Source organism: Athene cunicularia, assembly GCF_003259725.1.
Source record: "Athene cunicularia isolate RWA chromosome 1 unlocalized genomic scaffold, athCun1 chr1_part2, whole genome shotgun sequence".
In the NCBI taxonomy this organism is placed as follows: Eukaryota; Metazoa; Chordata; class Aves; order Strigiformes; family Strigidae; genus Athene; species Athene cunicularia.
In genome coordinates this window covers 76,805,493-76,821,418 of record NW_020799092.1, presented here as the reverse complement: position 1 = coordinate 76,821,418, position 15,926 = coordinate 76,805,493, and the positions used below count along the sequence as shown (strand labels likewise).

Genomic DNA, 15,926 nt, shown 5'->3' with positions numbered 1-15,926 from the left:
AATAGTTGAAAATGTCAGCTCCTTCCAGCCTTAGAAATTGCTATGAATGCAACATTACTAGTTAAACACAAATATCTATACTGTGTAGAGCAACCACTCCAAATGAAAATGTGTTCCCTGTATCAAAGAGAGCTCTGTTAAAGAATACATTAACCAAAGGGCAAAGTCTCTTTGTTCATCAATTAAATGGAGAAAGCACAATAAGATCAAATGGCTGGGGTTGGGAGTGTGTTGGGGAAAGGCTGCAGCCATGTCCTTCACCATTTCACAGCTTCTTAATAATATTATTTGTATTATTTGAAATTTTCTGAATGTTTATTAAAGTGCAGTTGAGTTTGGAAAAGAGGAGAGAAAGGTTGTAAGACTGGCATAGAAATGTGGGAATAGAGGGGTCAATGAAGAAGAAACGGTAAGGTCTCTAATATTAAAATAAACATTTTTTACCTTCTCACCTTCCATGGTTGAAGATGCCAAAGTGTTCCATAAAGTCCCTGTATGTGGCCTGGATGCAGAAGGCAGCAGGTGACCAGCATGCAGTGTACCTGCAGGAAAGAGAGCAGGTTACTGGTTACTGGACTTTACTCTTACAAATCTAAACTGACCTCTTTATCCAGTGCGGTGATATTTTAATGTATTAACATATTTTTAAGATCAGTGGGAAATATGATAAACACCTTGTCTGAACTCTTCCAACAACAGCTAAAGGACTCAACCCCGTAACTCCTGCCAATAGCCTCTGATTGAGCAACAGCCTCTTTGAGAAATCTGCTGGCTTATTCCAATGACTGATATTAGAGAGGAAGAAGTTCCTTTGAGTCGACAAAATCTTTATCTACCATGTTTTGATATTTTTCCAGGTCTTAACATTGTGAGGTGCAGCTGGTAAAAAGCACCTCTGTTCTTCACCAACTATTGTACATTCAGCCAGCATTCATCAGGCTGGAGCTCCAGTCCGCTCAATCTCTCCCCTTAACTTCAGTATTAGCTAACTCACTTAATACTGCCCCAGAAACATACTGGGTCCCCGTCATATAGAGGTTTTAAGGAGGCAAGGATAAAATCCCCAGTGTAAAGAGAAAAACAATACACCAAATGTTGTGAATACAGATGTGCCATACAGAGTGACACCAGATGCCCAAGTCGTTTGCACTTTTTGTGTGTGTTTTGATTTTCCTCACTGTCGTACCAAATGCTGGTGCACCAGAAGCACAGAGGGCAATGCCTAGCGGCACTACAGCTTTGTACATCAAGCTAAGCACCTGGAGATAGATGCCTGCTGCTTATTAGGCAGCACTATGAAGTGATTTGATTCAGAGCAGCAATGTTCTGGTGTGGAGAATGGAGGGTTGAGAAATGTTTTAATTTATTTAGTGGCTGGGGAACCTGGTAAAAAACAATTTATAAATTCTGCCTGTATCCAATCTATTTTTGTCATCGGGACAACTAAAAGACATAAATACAGAATAACGCTATTCCAACACAGAATTATACTTCCTTTGCCATTACTCCGAGCAGCTGTGGAGCCCAAGAGCTTTGCTGATGTGAGAGAGATATACAGGTTCCCCCAAAGAAGTGCAGTCATCTACTGTTACCACAAGACATGTGATTTTTCTTTTTTTCCCTTTGGTTCAATATACGTTACAATTTTTTAGCTGAAAGAAACTAGAAAAGGGCACAGGACAGAAGCATAGTCCTTGTCTTTAGATGGACTTCAACGTATTCTGGGAGCACATGAGGTAAAAACTTTCAGCTGGCCTAAGCCTCCACGTGTGTCTGGTAGGACCTTTTAACTTTTGTCTCATCTCTCTTAAGTTTTTTGGGGACAAGGAATACATTGCTTCATCTGTTGGTTTTATCCATCATTTTGTGAGAAATTTTCACCTCTCTTAATATGTTGGACCTTTTATGGATGTTTTATGATAGTATTTTAGCTCATCACTGTCTTCATCTTCATTTCATACATGCGGGTCTCAGTCAAAGGGAAGGAGATAACTAGTGTGGAGTCTCTCAGGAAACGTCACGCAGCAAGGTGTTGGATCTGTCCTTTACAAATGCCCTAACAAAAGGAGCTCCCTTCATTTCTGTTCACCTCATGTTCAATAAGATAACGGAAACCACACAATTTGTTCAGTTTCTCAAAGAAATAATAAGCCAAAGAGGAAAAAGCATTGTCCCAGTAGATCTGTGAGACAGATCACTGCTAAGCAGAAGAAATAGCCGCAACAACAAAACGCTGATTTCTGAGGTGCTTCAGTGCTCCAACTAGAATTTTACATTGATTATATGCCAAGTCATTATTTAGGCAGACTAAACAATCTGCATTGCAACTTCAAATGGGAGAATCACTGAGGCACCTGCTCTGTGTTCGTCTGATGAAATAGAGAAACTTGATATGAATAAAAGAAGAAAAGAGATGTTGGCCACAGATACTGGTCATCCCTGGAGCATGTGTTTGAGCAATGAGACTATGATAAGAGCCACCACAACGCACTCTGGGCTGCACAAGAGAGAAGGATTTAATCAGGTTTTTCTGTCTTCTCCAACAGATGTGTTGACAATCCATAAGCGTATGGCTTTCATTCACAGGAGTTATTTGCCCCCAAGAGCTTTAATGTAATTTTCAGGCAGTTTCCTAGCCCCCATTTCTCTCATTTCTTAAATATATGTGTTTCCTCAAGAGAAAAGGGTAATAATCTTCTGAAACAGAAATGGATGGAATTCAGCCCAGTCAAAACCAATCAGATGCTTCAGATTTGAGGTTTATATACTTCATTTAAATGATCTGCTAATGAACATGAGCAGAAACACAGAGCAGTGGTGGTCACAGGGAATTCACTGACATTCATTCACTGATTTTTTACTCTCTTCTCTGTTGGTACCCACATTATCTGACAAAAGTGGTTTTTTACCTGGGTTTTTTGATTACTTTTTTTTTTAATCAAAGACATTGTTGGCTTCTTATTGCTTTATAGTGAGAGTTTGGATAATCAAAGCTGCTTCTATCTGCAACATATAAAATTATTAAGTTAGTTAACATTGCAGATTCTAGGGAAGTAGGGACAGGGAATACCTCAAGGACTCTGGAAATCTCTCCTAACCCACACCAGGAGAGTCTTTTGTACTTTGAGGCCTCATGAGTGTGAAGGATTGTCTTTGGTGTATCTTAAGGTAGTAAAGATGTGTTGTTTGTAGTTTAGGGCTTTAAGGTTTGCCCACAGAATGAAAATATTGCTTCCTACTTTCCTTGCTGGATCCTGCCAACTGTAGAGACTTCACGTTCTTGAGTGTTCACCAAGTAATCTGATGTGTTCAACAGCTCAGAAGAGCATCAGGATAAAAGTGATCTGCGCCATTTCATAGCTAGGTAATGAATAGGAGTGAAAAAACATGATATAGACATGCTGTTCCTCCAGTAAATCATCAACAAAACTCTGACTTTAAATGTTCATTTTTCAGAAGATAATACAACTTTTTAAAGGAAGTGAAAGTAAATCTTTATGATTGATGGACTAAAGTAGGGCTCAGGAGACAAGCTAAAAACCTAATTGTTTCTGCAGCTTTTATGAGTGTGATTCATCTGGTGTAATTTTATCTACCTGTAAGCTAAGTGTTTAATCCACGCTGGTTATTCAAGGCCCTTCTATGAGAGAGATGGGCATTTCGAGTTCGTCCAACCTATCCTAAATGATAGCCCTTTCTAAGGTGCTTTATTATTTTCCTATGACAAAAGAGTGAGTGTCTTTCTCTTCCTAAGCATGTAGTTTAGATGGATTCATCTCATCCACCTTCATCATTCCCTTGATGTTGTAGCAGCAAGGACCTTTTCTCCACTTGAGCCTCAGCAACCCCTCTGGCAGAGGTTTTGGGGATGCCTGTAGTATCGTTTATGGGGCGCATATACATGACTAGTTATGTACAAAGGCCAGGCTAAAAGCCTGAAATAAAATGAGTAGTAGCTACCTTTTTCATTTGGTTGGTCATTCTTCTTTCTGTAAACTTCGAATCTTTAAATTATATTCATACAGTGTCCTAGAACAGAACCATAATGGCATCGTGTTAGAATGATGAAAATTTCTCTCAGAACACTTGGGTCCCAGAACAGAAAGCTGTTGTATGACAGAATTTCTATGAGTAACTGTAATTTTTCTCAATGATGGAGTTAAAAATATGGCAAAATCTCAATAGTCTGGTTAGCTGATCAGCTTGGGATGCTAGAGTGATTGACAAACTTCTGAGAAAGTGCCTACATACTCTTTCTGTCTTTCCAGTTCAAGGCTCACCAACACTTTTCATGAACTATCATACTACTAATATCTTGAACAAGGTTGGTCTACTGGTCTTTTTTTCTTTTTTTTCTTTTTCTTGCAAGTAGCCCTGTTGTTGTGGTCAGCCTTAATGTCATCTTCTTTGTGATCAACTAAAATAAGCAAAATATGGCCTTAATTTTGCCTTGCTTTTTTTTTTTTTTCCTTTCAGTGGCTGCATCAACTGCTAATTCCACAGCTGGTGCGGCCATGAATTCTTTGACTTCTCTGGGTACTCTCCAAGGACTGGCTGGAGCCACTGTTGGACTGAATAATATTAATGCACTAGCAGGTACCGTAAACAGTGAGTATTTATTGCTGTGGTGGACAGCCTTCCCCAATAATCATGCCACAAAAACTCTCAATTGTAAAGAAATGATATTATTATTTTTAATCTATAAACAAAATAAGGGGGTCAAGTTGGTCTAGTTTCATTCACGGTTCATATGCAGTTCTGGAGTCCTTTAGTTTCACATAGTTTTCTCTGCAAAGTGAAGTCCCTTGGGTCCCTGCACAGACTCATTTCCGTGCAGGGTGTATGGAAGGTAAAAGAAATGTCACCAGGGATTTGGGTTATCTAGGTTATAGGAGAGACTCCTTTTTCATTTAGGGAGGCTGACCACAGGTATATCACCCCTATGTACAAAACCTCACGCAGAAGTGTATTGATAAGAAAGGTATTTGCCACAGAGGCAGTCCCTTTAAAATGTCTGTAAGAGTTATCAAATTGACTTGAGAGCAGCATACATTAAAAGTTAAGGCAAATCTTTGCCTTTTAATTGGCAAGTATAAAAGAATGATGCAATCAGTCACCTGTAATACCAGAGCATGTACATCTATCCTATGACATCTTAAACAAACCCTGGCATCTCCAGCTAGTAGATGCCAGTAGTTGTTAGAACATTCTTCCTTGTTCTTAGCCTTGGTCAAGATTTTCCTGAAGAAGAAGGATTTTTTTTTATTGTTTCTGCTATGATGACTTCACCTTTGCCTGCAATGGAAGAGATTTGTCCAGCTGCATTTTCCCCCCTCCCTTTTTTTTAGCTGCTGTTGCCCCTTGCATTTCCTTTTGCAATGCAAGGAATCTATTTGGTCATTACCAGTCCATGGCCTATCATACTGTACCCCCAGGAATGGATGTCCTCCTCAGTATCTCTTGCTCACTCTGATGCTCTGCATGATGTCTTTTTTGTCACTGTTACTTGGCTGCTCACCCAATCTTTTTGTTCTGTGATCTCTGGTTGTCATTGTTGGGAGTTGGGAAGGAAGGGGGCTTATGGATGTCCATGTAGCAATGTTGAGTGATTGCATGGGGTCTTGTGTAAAACAGGTCTTGCTTCTGGCAAGGACATGCATATTTCACACAAACAACCTCATAGTAAGTATGACTCAAGAACAACTTAAGAAAAGTATTGGGTCCCCAAATGGCTGATGTTAGTTTCCTTTCTTATTATTGCATTAGTATTAAAGCAAGCCACTGAAAATGGCATGCATGAAAAGCTAACATCTCCTCTCATGAGCCCTCATAGTAAGAGAGCTACCCTGCATAAGTAAGAAATCATTAAATGTCCTTTCCTGATAAACAGTCATTGTGCATTGGTTTATAAGAAGTCACAACAACAAGAGCAGAGTATGGCATCCCACTCCTTCCCTCCCACAAGTACTAAGAACCCAGGCATGATGGAGCACTCCAAGAAAATGTCCACTTCATCAAGACTGAGCAAGAATGAATCACCTATGAGGTCTTGACAAACAGAGAGTTTACATTTTCTCAGCAAGTATTTTGAGGTGATGTGTGTGCAAACTTATCTCCATGTGTTATTTGAAGTATTAATGACATATTCACACACTAGTACCGAATTTCAGTTTGTTCTAAGCTACTGTTACTTCCATGGACTTGTACCAACAGTGGCTTCAGTCCCAAATCTTCTTCATGGATGTTTTTATGGACACAGAGAGTGTGTGTGTGCCTAGAATATCTGTATGTGTATAGCACTTACAAAATCTATGTGGCTATGTCTGTCTTAATGTATATATGTATATGAGAGAGATCTAAAGAGGGGAAACTGCTTCCCCACAGCACAACACAGTGTTGTGGCACTGTTTCTCTCAAAAGGGTGATACTGGTTATCAATTTCAGGTGCTTGTGATGCTAATAATAGCAAAGCTTTGTTCAAATTACAACCACCTCCCCTGTCTATTTTAGTGATGAGCCAGTGCTTTTCCTAGTGACCATGTCGGATCCAGTCATTCACACTCAAACCTGCCTAGGAGCTTCCCTTTGGGAAACCTCATGTTCAGTGAGTCTGATGTTTTGCACTATGCCATGGTCATAAGCACTCCAATAAAAGCATTCATTGGTCATAGAGGTTCCTGATGTAATTGTGCAGAGAGGTTGGAATTGAGTGACGTGCTTTTAATTGGGGAACTAATAGAGCGAATAAAAAGAAAAGGTCAAGAAGAGCTTAACCCAGAGTTAATCAGAATAGAAGGTGGCACTGGGCTTGGACATTGATTTACATCGACGTGTTGGAAGAGGTACTCTTCTGTTGAAGCCGTGTCCTGCTCTGCATGTGACAATCACAAGAACATCTTCCAGAATGAGCTCACTAGGAGATTTTTATCTCTTTTCTGGATCCTGGCTGGGTCGATGAAAAAAAAGGCTTGGCTGTGGGGACTGGTAGTGCTCTCATTGTAGAGAGAAGCATTGTAGAAAGATGTCTGGAGACGTTAAAAATTAAAGGAAGTGGAGTATGGTATGGAGTATGGTTTAACTGTCTCCAAGGGTTTGGCAACAGTTGTATGTACATGTGGGTATTCAGCCAGTTTTCCCTCAGTTCTGTTTGAAGCATCTAAAACCTTAAATGAAAAAACATTAGACTGTCTCCTTTGGGCATGCAAATTTAAATAGTATAGCAGACAAAAATAATTATGAATAATGAGGGAAAATTAACAAAGAGGAAGGGAGAGATTCTTTGCAATTAAGAAAGAAGACCATGGATTCAGGATACTGGACAGTTATGACACAATATTTGTGTGTGAACCCAGGGCAGTCACTTAGCCTTTCTGTCTCCATATTTACATCTGTAAAATGGAGATAAAACTATTTGTGACAGATTTGAAGATCCTTGGAAAGCACTTTGAGAGACCTTTGGACTTGCCAAGTATTGTCACGTCTTTATTATGTAGAGTAACTCAAAAAAGTAGAAGGCCATAGATGAGAGACTCCAAAAGGTTATTTCACAGAAGTGAGGAAGGGACTAGAGTTCAATATCAGACCGAGGTGCATTGGTAGAGATAATAAAGAGATGGCAGACGTGTAACTGCAGCTGGACCTTGTAGATTTCATTAAAATGTAAAAAGGGAGAATGGAAAAAAATGTTGAGAGCTTTCTGCAGATGTTTTGCTCAGGAGGGAAGCATATTAAGACACGTGCACTGCAGTAGCAGTAGCCATGCCCTTCCCAGAAGCAGTGGGTAAGCTGGAGCTCTCTGGCTGTTTGCTAATCTGAAATCATTTGGTGGGAAGGGGCTATTGATTCTAGGTGAAAGAAGGGGGAGGATGCTACCCACTGCAACACAAAGCATGTTTATCCAATAGGCTGATGACTCACGAAAGATAACATGTTATCCTAATGCTTCCTCTATTATCAAGTTATTTCAACACTATAATAAAAGGAGATTGTCCTGCTGCTTTATCAGGAGCCTTTACTTTAACCCGTACTGTGTGTACACCCATGCAACCAATAACACAAACCTAAGTACAAAAATATCGGAACAGGTTAAGGTCAGACTCAGGATCAAATAGGAATAATAATAGTACTAATTATTATTTAGTATTATTGGGAGGGGGTGGGCGTGTCTGAATCTTCGTTTTTCCAAATGTCCCGTCTTTTAGATATAAGCTGCTTCACAAGCTGACTTGGTTCGCAAGGGGTTTTTTTTGTAACTGGAACCATTATACAACAAATATCTGGCTCTGTTGTGCTCTGACAGAGGTTTTTATTCAAAGTACTGGCAGCGAGTACCTCCTATCAGGATACAACGACGTTCTGAAGTGGGGTGGAGGGGAAAGAGAAATCTTCAAAGTGCGAGACATTTTATTAAGGAAAGGCTAAGAATATCACATCTCTGTCAAGTGTTTAGTCACACAAATTATAGTAATATCAAAAGGTATAATTTATGCAGTACAATTCTCTTAATTGGCACAGACTCTGGCAGAGCCAGAAAGGTGCCACTTGAGCAATTGTCCTGATTATCAGAGACTCATAGGAATACACTTTTCAAATCTACATAAGAGGTGGAAGAAAACTAGTAGGTCAGCATCTTTATCCTCCTCTGTCAATGCAGGATAATTCCCTGCAGTATTCTTTCTATCTCTAAATTACTCATGTGATAAGGTTTATGCCACTTTCCTTGAAGACTGTTTCCCGGTCTAATAGATTTCATTGTTAATTCACTATAAACTGTCCTCTGCTTAATTTCCTCACTTCTCTCCAATTTACATATTACCCCTTATTATTGCTCTGAAATTAAACCCTCTCTTTCTCTTCAGTGTCCTCCATCAGTCACCTCTTCACCCACCATTTTGCCAACCAAAACACTACAGAGCAAATGTCTAAGAAATGGTCACTGGGGGTTCTGGGTGCCCCATTTTTCTGGTGACTGATCTGCTGTACCTCAAGGAGCCCTATTAAGCCCTTTTAAGTTGTTTGTGAGTTGTTCACCTAAAAACTGGGGAGCGTGGGGTAGATAGTTGTGCAGAAAACATGCCCTAAGTCTCTGTTCTGATGAGCACTTACTGCTCCAGTAGACACAAGTCAGACATGTGGGCAACGAGCAGGACTCTGAATTCTGCTACCCCTTCAGCTTCCAAAGAGACTGTAGCTCTAGCAGAAAATTCTTTTTTTTTCCTGGAATTTCTGATAAAAATAAGTGTTAACACTGTCAACTTCAATGTGGCTTATTTAGGAGTCATGATGAGTAATAGAGCCAGTGGAAAGATGCTGTAGCTCAGGAGTTTGTCCACCATCGAGTCAGAGTATTAAAACTTCTTTAGCAGACCATACTGTTTGCACAGGTGAGGGATGCCATTTTCTGCACAGCTAGCAGTCCAGTCTGAAATTTCCTCTTTGGCAGTCATCCCAGTTAAATTAATCTGTTATATATCAGGATATAGGATTGCTTTAAAGAAAATAAAATGGATCGACTCTGCTTCCAGTGAGAAGAAAGACATTGCAAGAATCAAATGCTTTTATTTCTTCATGAAAGGTGCCTAGTCTGGATGGAGCACTAGTGTCACTCTAGATCATAGAATCATAGAATGGTTTGGGTTGGAAGGGACCATAAAGATCATCTAGTCCCAACCCCCCTGCCAGGGGCAGGGCCAGCTTCCACTAGCCCAGGTTGCCCAAAGCCCCGTCCAACCTGGCCTTGAACCCTTCCAGGGAGGGGGCAGCCACAGCTTCTCTGGGAAACCTGTCCCAGTGCTGTGCATCTCTTCTGCAGTAACTGGAAGATTTTGGAAGCACAGAGCATCACAGTCCATCTTTGTACCACAAACCTAAGGGACAAAGTGCATAATTGTACAGAGGGTTGTTTGAAAATGCTGTTAATTGGGGTTCTCTGCTAACTCTGTGTAAGCAAAGCACTTCTGATGTGGTGTGGTCATGGCCTGTTGCTAGAGACCCTGCTCAGAAAGCGTGGGTTTCCTCGCAGACGGCTTTTTCCCAGTGACCAGCTTGCAAGGCTACAGGTCAAATAGGTCCCACCCTCCCAGCTTCAGATACCCTCAGCAGAAGCACGGGTGTCGAGGAGGGTGGGCACAGAGGCTTTCAGGAGCACTGAGCTGTAGTACTTGCCAGTAGCAGGCTGCATGTGAGTCCGTTTGACTGTGCAACCCTTGTGCTAAAGTGATCCTGATGCCAAAGTCGTGTTTATTTGTTTTCAGTCCCATTCGGTGAAGTGCCGAGCTGCATGCACTGCTGTCGTTGTCAGTGTCATATAATACCAACGACTTTCAGAAAGCACTAATGAACAAGTGCAATTTCTTTTCTCTATTGTTGGGTTTTTTGTAAAGTTGCTCAAATGCTCTCAGGTATGGCGGCCCTGAATGGAGGACTCGGCGCAACAGGCTTGACGAACGGTACGGCCGGCACGATGGACGCGCTCACCCAGGCCTACTCAGGAATCCAGCAGTACGCTGCCGCCGCGCTGCCGACGTTGTACAGTCAGAGCTTGTTGCAACAGCAAAGCGCCGCGGGCAGCCAGAAGGAAGGTAAGCGCCCGCCACCAGCACAGCAAGCCCCATGCCCACCACACTGCCTACGGCCAAACGAAAACGGGGTCGTGGGCTTGTTTCTTCATGGCTTAACAATAGACCTCGAGTAGCTTAATCTTTATTTCTTCAGTTTTCTCTTGTTTAACGTTGTTACTTTCTTTAACCTCTAATTTGATTCATTTTTTAACCATCTCTCATTCAAATTAGACCATCCTTTCACATATAAAAGCATTTACCAACTGCCACGTAAAAAGGCACTGGTAACAAAATCCATCCCTTTATGGGTGCCAATCTCTTCTGGTTTCCATTTTCTGCGATAATGGAGTTAATCTGATTAGGTTTAAGATTTTGAGTTAATGACAAGATCCGTTTTTGCTTTGAGTGGTTCTTTGCTTAATTGTGGGTCTTGTGGGGAAGCAACTAAGTGAATGATTGCCCCCCTCTCCCCGCGCCAACAGCAAATAAACCTCAGGAAGTTACTGCTAAGAATAAATGAATACTAATTGCAAGATGTTTAGGAAAATGAGGTTACCTTTTTCCCCTCTTCCGTTCCCCTGCACGCTTCCCAGACATTTTGGGGGTTTGTTTCTTCTGTTTCCTTTGCTTTCCGTCATCCTAATTTCCAGCTAATGCTAGGACAGGAAAATATTGCATGCTTTGTAAGATTGTATCTTGAGTTGTCACTACTGTTCTTGCCGGGGCTAAGCTTTGGAAATAAACCTAGTATAATATCCTCAAGAGAATTTTTTTTTTAATTCTCTTTTAAAATAGTATCTTGTACTGGGAAGTGTTTCCTAGGAAGACAAATCTGGCATTCCCCCAGCTGGCTATTGTAGAGAGACATGGTGTTAAAATGTATATTTTCTCTGAATTCTTTTATTCATTTACTGCTAACAGCTTGGATTATTTAAAGTGAAGGGGGGATTTTTAATTCACTTTTTTCCCTTCATTTTTTCATGTTCTCTACATTTTTCTTTCATCTCATTCACTGGTCATTGATAACAGACCATTTGACACCAGAAAATGTTTATTTGGTGTCATTGTAAGATACATATCATAGGACAGTTCGATTTTTTCCTATTTTAATCTTTTATATTTATGAACATTCCTATCAAGTGTAAGCTTACTTTTTATTATGATGAAAAGTGTTCCTTTTAAAATACAGGGGTTTTTTGTTATATGTCTTGTTTCTGTTAGTAAGGGGTTAAGTTAAAGTGAGTAAATTCCATCACTGAATACTGACAACTATGTTTTGTCTCTTAACATGATTTCTGATGGAATGGTGAAGAGTCTGGAGTGGCTGAGGATAAACATGTACCAGAGAAAAATGATATATAAATATTAAATGCTGAAGCACAGTGAACTGCCTCATGCATATGCTCTAAACTATTGTTTAATAAGTTTTTCACACTATTTTAAGAAATACTATTTTCTGGACAAGATAGTTTACTTGCAGTAAGCAGAAATAAGTTCTAGGTGGCCAATTTTTCCCCTTTTTTTTTTTCAACCCCCCAAAAAATGCTCTTCCTTTTAAAAACATTTTATTTTTCTAACGTTTTATCCCCTCCTTTTGGGCAAGCATAACAACCTTTTCCCTCAGGCTGAGAGAGCTAGCCTGGTTCTTCTGTATGGGAGAGATGAGGATTTGTGACTGTTGCAGAAGGTACTCCTTAAATCTGATGCACACGTTCCTCTTCATCTCCAGAAAACCAAGGACATACTTAGGTTCCACTAAGCAAGGGAATACTTAAACAAGTTATTCTAAATGTTTCTACCAGAAATGGTACCTCTTATGCTCCTGGTGTCAGCACAGGAAGGCCACATGTCTAACTCCATCATACATCATGTTTTTTCAGGCATCCTTTGCTCAGTTCCAGCATGTTGTAAAGGAGAAATTGATCTAGGGGAAAAAATAACCTATTAGTACTAGGATGAGTGTTTAAACCAACAGCACGAATAATGTGTGTCTCAAATTTTGGCTGTAAGAAAAATATTCAAAGCACCTTTGAGATTGCATCTTCCTTTGCAACCTCAGCTTTGTCTAAAGCCACTTTAATTTCAACCCAACGACTTTATTTTGAACTTTGTAAAAAAACTTACTTTGCAAAGTTTCTTTCAGGAGATAGAGCTTTCTACGGGGAATTTGATTAAAAAAAAAAAAAAAAAAACAACTGTCATTTTGAAATTAGTCAGTACAAATTTAATTCTGAGTATCTTTCTCTCTCTGACTTCCCTGATTTCCAAGTCACAAGATTTGCTTTCTCTTATCCTTTTTATTCCCACCTCCACCAGTTTCCTTCCCTTTGAGTTCATATCTGTGATACTCAATCTGAGGTCAGCTCATTGCATTTCCGTAAGTTCCTTGTTGCAGATGGAGTGACACACTTCACTCATAAGAGAGATGTAGCAATATGTTTATTGACGTAAACCAGCGATTTAACAAAGTTTGACAGTAAATGTGATGATGGTTTAAGATTTGATAGCAAGGTACACTTGATTATTAACTGCATAGAGGACAGGGTTAGACAAAACTCTCAGGGACACCCTCCCGTTGGGTCAGGAGGTTCAGAAAGGATTCCCTTGCATTCTAAACTCCTTCTCAGAGGAGAGTTCAGGTGTGGCTGAATCCAGACTTAGAACTAGACTTGGTCAACACCTTATGTCTAAAGGATTATATGTGCACAATCAATCCTTTCTATCAGTTAGGATTTCAATATTTAGCATGCTATTAATCACTTACTGAGAATCTGTTGAGGCAAGGACTCTCTCAGCCTCGAGGAGTAACCTTAAGAGGCATCCCTACTCAAGGGGAGATTTGACATGCTGCCCACTGCCTTGCAGGAGAGCTCAGTGGGCCCTGGGCTGTTCACTAATTATGGAGTAAGATAATTGACTTGTAGTCATATTTACCGACTGCGGGTCTTAGTTTCTTCCAGATTTGGCTTGAGTGAGACACTGGCCAGCACTGAGGTTGGGTTGACATGTTGCTCAAATTAACCCTTGACTGCTGTGGTGTTACCTGTCTCTCCCAAATCTACCTTGAGCAGGATGTAGCCGTCATGATCAGACGCAGCCATTAAAACCTGGTGGTTGTCACGTGAGTAGGCAGGTTGGGGTCACGAGGGAACACACCACCACATTCCCACAACTAGAATTAAACCAACAAACCCAGGCAGGTGTTTGAGGCAGCAGAGAACTCCTTGTGCAGTTCTTGGGGTAATGTGAGAGAGTAGTACATTGTGTACCTGTTTTCCTAACCTTAATTATACCGAAAGGCACTCGTGTGAACTGAAGAAAGAGGCTGCAGTTTAACTTCTGTAGTAGAGTTACCAGGTAAACACTTTTCAAGATAGGATGCTCTAAAGAGCTGCATGTCAGCTCTGTTCCTTTGATGATCCATTTGCTTTTGTTCCTTCAAAGTTGGAAAGTGAAATGCTTTCTGACCATCACCTTCAGTAAGTATTATGGAAAAATAGATTAAATATAGCACTTGTAATAGCTGTTTTCATACTTTTGTTTTGTTTTGTTTTCCTAAAGGTCCAGAAGGGGCAAACCTCTTTATTTACCACCTCCCCCAGGAGTTTGGAGATCAGGACATTCTGCAGATGTTCATGCCTTTTGGAAATGTTATCTCTGCTAAAGTCTTCATTGACAAACAGACCAATCTGAGCAAGTGCTTTGGTATGTCAAATTTAATAAATCGAATAGTAAAAACCACATGCACTGTACTGAAAAGGGGCCAGGAAAGAAAATTAATGGCAATGTGAGAAATGTCATACTGGAATCTCATTCCAAAAATAATGGACTGCTAATCCTCAAATAAGCGGGAAGAAGGACAGACAAACTAGTTCTAACTAAAAATTGGATATGAAAAAACAATAATAATCTTCCAGTCTGACATCTCGCATGAATGTGTCAAGTACGTGAAACTAATTACACCCTATGTGGGGGAATGTCATTTAGTATACTATTAAACTGCCTTATTATGGATACCTAATTATTCTCTATTGTATAGCTGAGCCACTTAAAAATGCTCTATGTTTAACCCATTACTTCTACATTACAGGAATTTCTTTCTTCTGAATTAAGTACAAGATTTTGCAATTAGTGATTGAATGATGTGTACATGTAGTTCAGAATGCTTTACAGACAGTTGATGTCTAGATGTGCAGCCCCAGCTGTTGCAGGCAGGCACCAGTATATTATGTAAGGTAGCATCTCCCCTTACCTCAGGGCAGGTACGAAGGGAGCCTTAAAAGATGAGTGTCAAGCTTCCCAGAGAACACTTTGAGCTGCCAGTGAATTAGATCACGACAGAGGAGAAGATGATATGTTGGTATAAAACAAGTTCTAGGGTTGATTAAGTGGGCTGATGTCTTCTGAATAGCACAGATGCACCAGTTCAGTGCTTTGATGGAGTGGAGTACAGAATGTAAGCAAGTGGCAATCTGTTAAAGCATTAGTCTAATAATTGTGGTCTTACGCAAGGCATGAGGAGGCTGTAGGAAGAGGAAAGAATCTCTTAAAGATAGGTTTTATATGGGAGCTTCCATAAAATTGACAATTCTTTCCCAGAGTAAAGGAATGCAACTGTATGTATGACAAAAGAGTAACGAGTCCAGACAATCCCCTAGTTTACAAAACTCCTTTGTGTTGCTCTTTACCCAGCACCACCCCTTAATTCTGAAGTGTCCCCATGATACATGTTTCTTAGCTTGCATATCATGACTCTTTTTTTAAATCTAGATTTTGTTAAAATGTGTTTGTCTAAGGATTTGGCTCCACCAGGGCCATTCAGGGACCCCACAGCTATTTGGCTATCTTGAAAAGGTTTGAATTTATCTAAACAGACAGTACCCAAACAGGAGGAAAATTCAAGTTACTCAGAAATATCTACTGGACTGAAATTCAAGCCTTCCCACAATCTGAGTGTTTTTCACCTGAAGATGAGCCCTTAGTACACTTGGAAAGTTCATTTGGTTCAGAGAAAGGCTGTGACATTCATTCTACATTTTTCCATAGTCTTTCATTTCATTTTTGAAGCATTCACTTCTTTAAACTTTACAAAAAGTTGTTTATATCTAAAGTAATACAGTCCAGCATGTTTCTGCAATGGGTTAAAACAGCCCCTGAAACTGTAGCAAATTTGAAAAGCAGAACTGGAATGGGCTCCCTATTGATCTGGAGCTAGTTCAGTTAGTATGTTGGGGTGACAAAATCCTTGTTGAGGTGTCCAGGAATCTTGAAGAAATGTCAAATCAAGCTACGTTAATCAGAATGCAACAGTTGTGGTGACTGCTGAAAGAATGTAGATTAGTTTGGGCAGGCGGCTCAATTCATGAG

The 15,926-nt window shown here is 40.2% G+C and overlaps 1 protein-coding gene across 7 annotated transcripts in view; it reads left to right on the top strand.

Moving 5' to 3' along the window:
- The window catches only part of CELF2 (CUGBP Elav-like family member 2), a 386,209-nt gene that overhangs the window by 358,617 nt on the left and 11,666 nt on the right, over positions 1-15,926 (top strand). For 4 of the 7 annotated variants that reach the window (XM_026868456.1, XM_026868453.1, XM_026868452.1 and 1 more), the window contains 3 exons: positions 4,477-4,608; positions 10,383-10,580; positions 14,121-14,264. In XM_026868456.1, coding sequence (XP_026724257.1) covers positions 4,477-4,608; positions 10,383-10,580; positions 14,121-14,264 — 474 coding nt within the window. The remainder of the gene's footprint in view (positions 1-4,476; positions 4,609-10,382; positions 10,581-14,120; positions 14,265-15,926) is intronic. The other 3 variants (XM_026868454.1, XM_026868455.1, XM_026868457.1) reach the window with 3 other exon arrangements.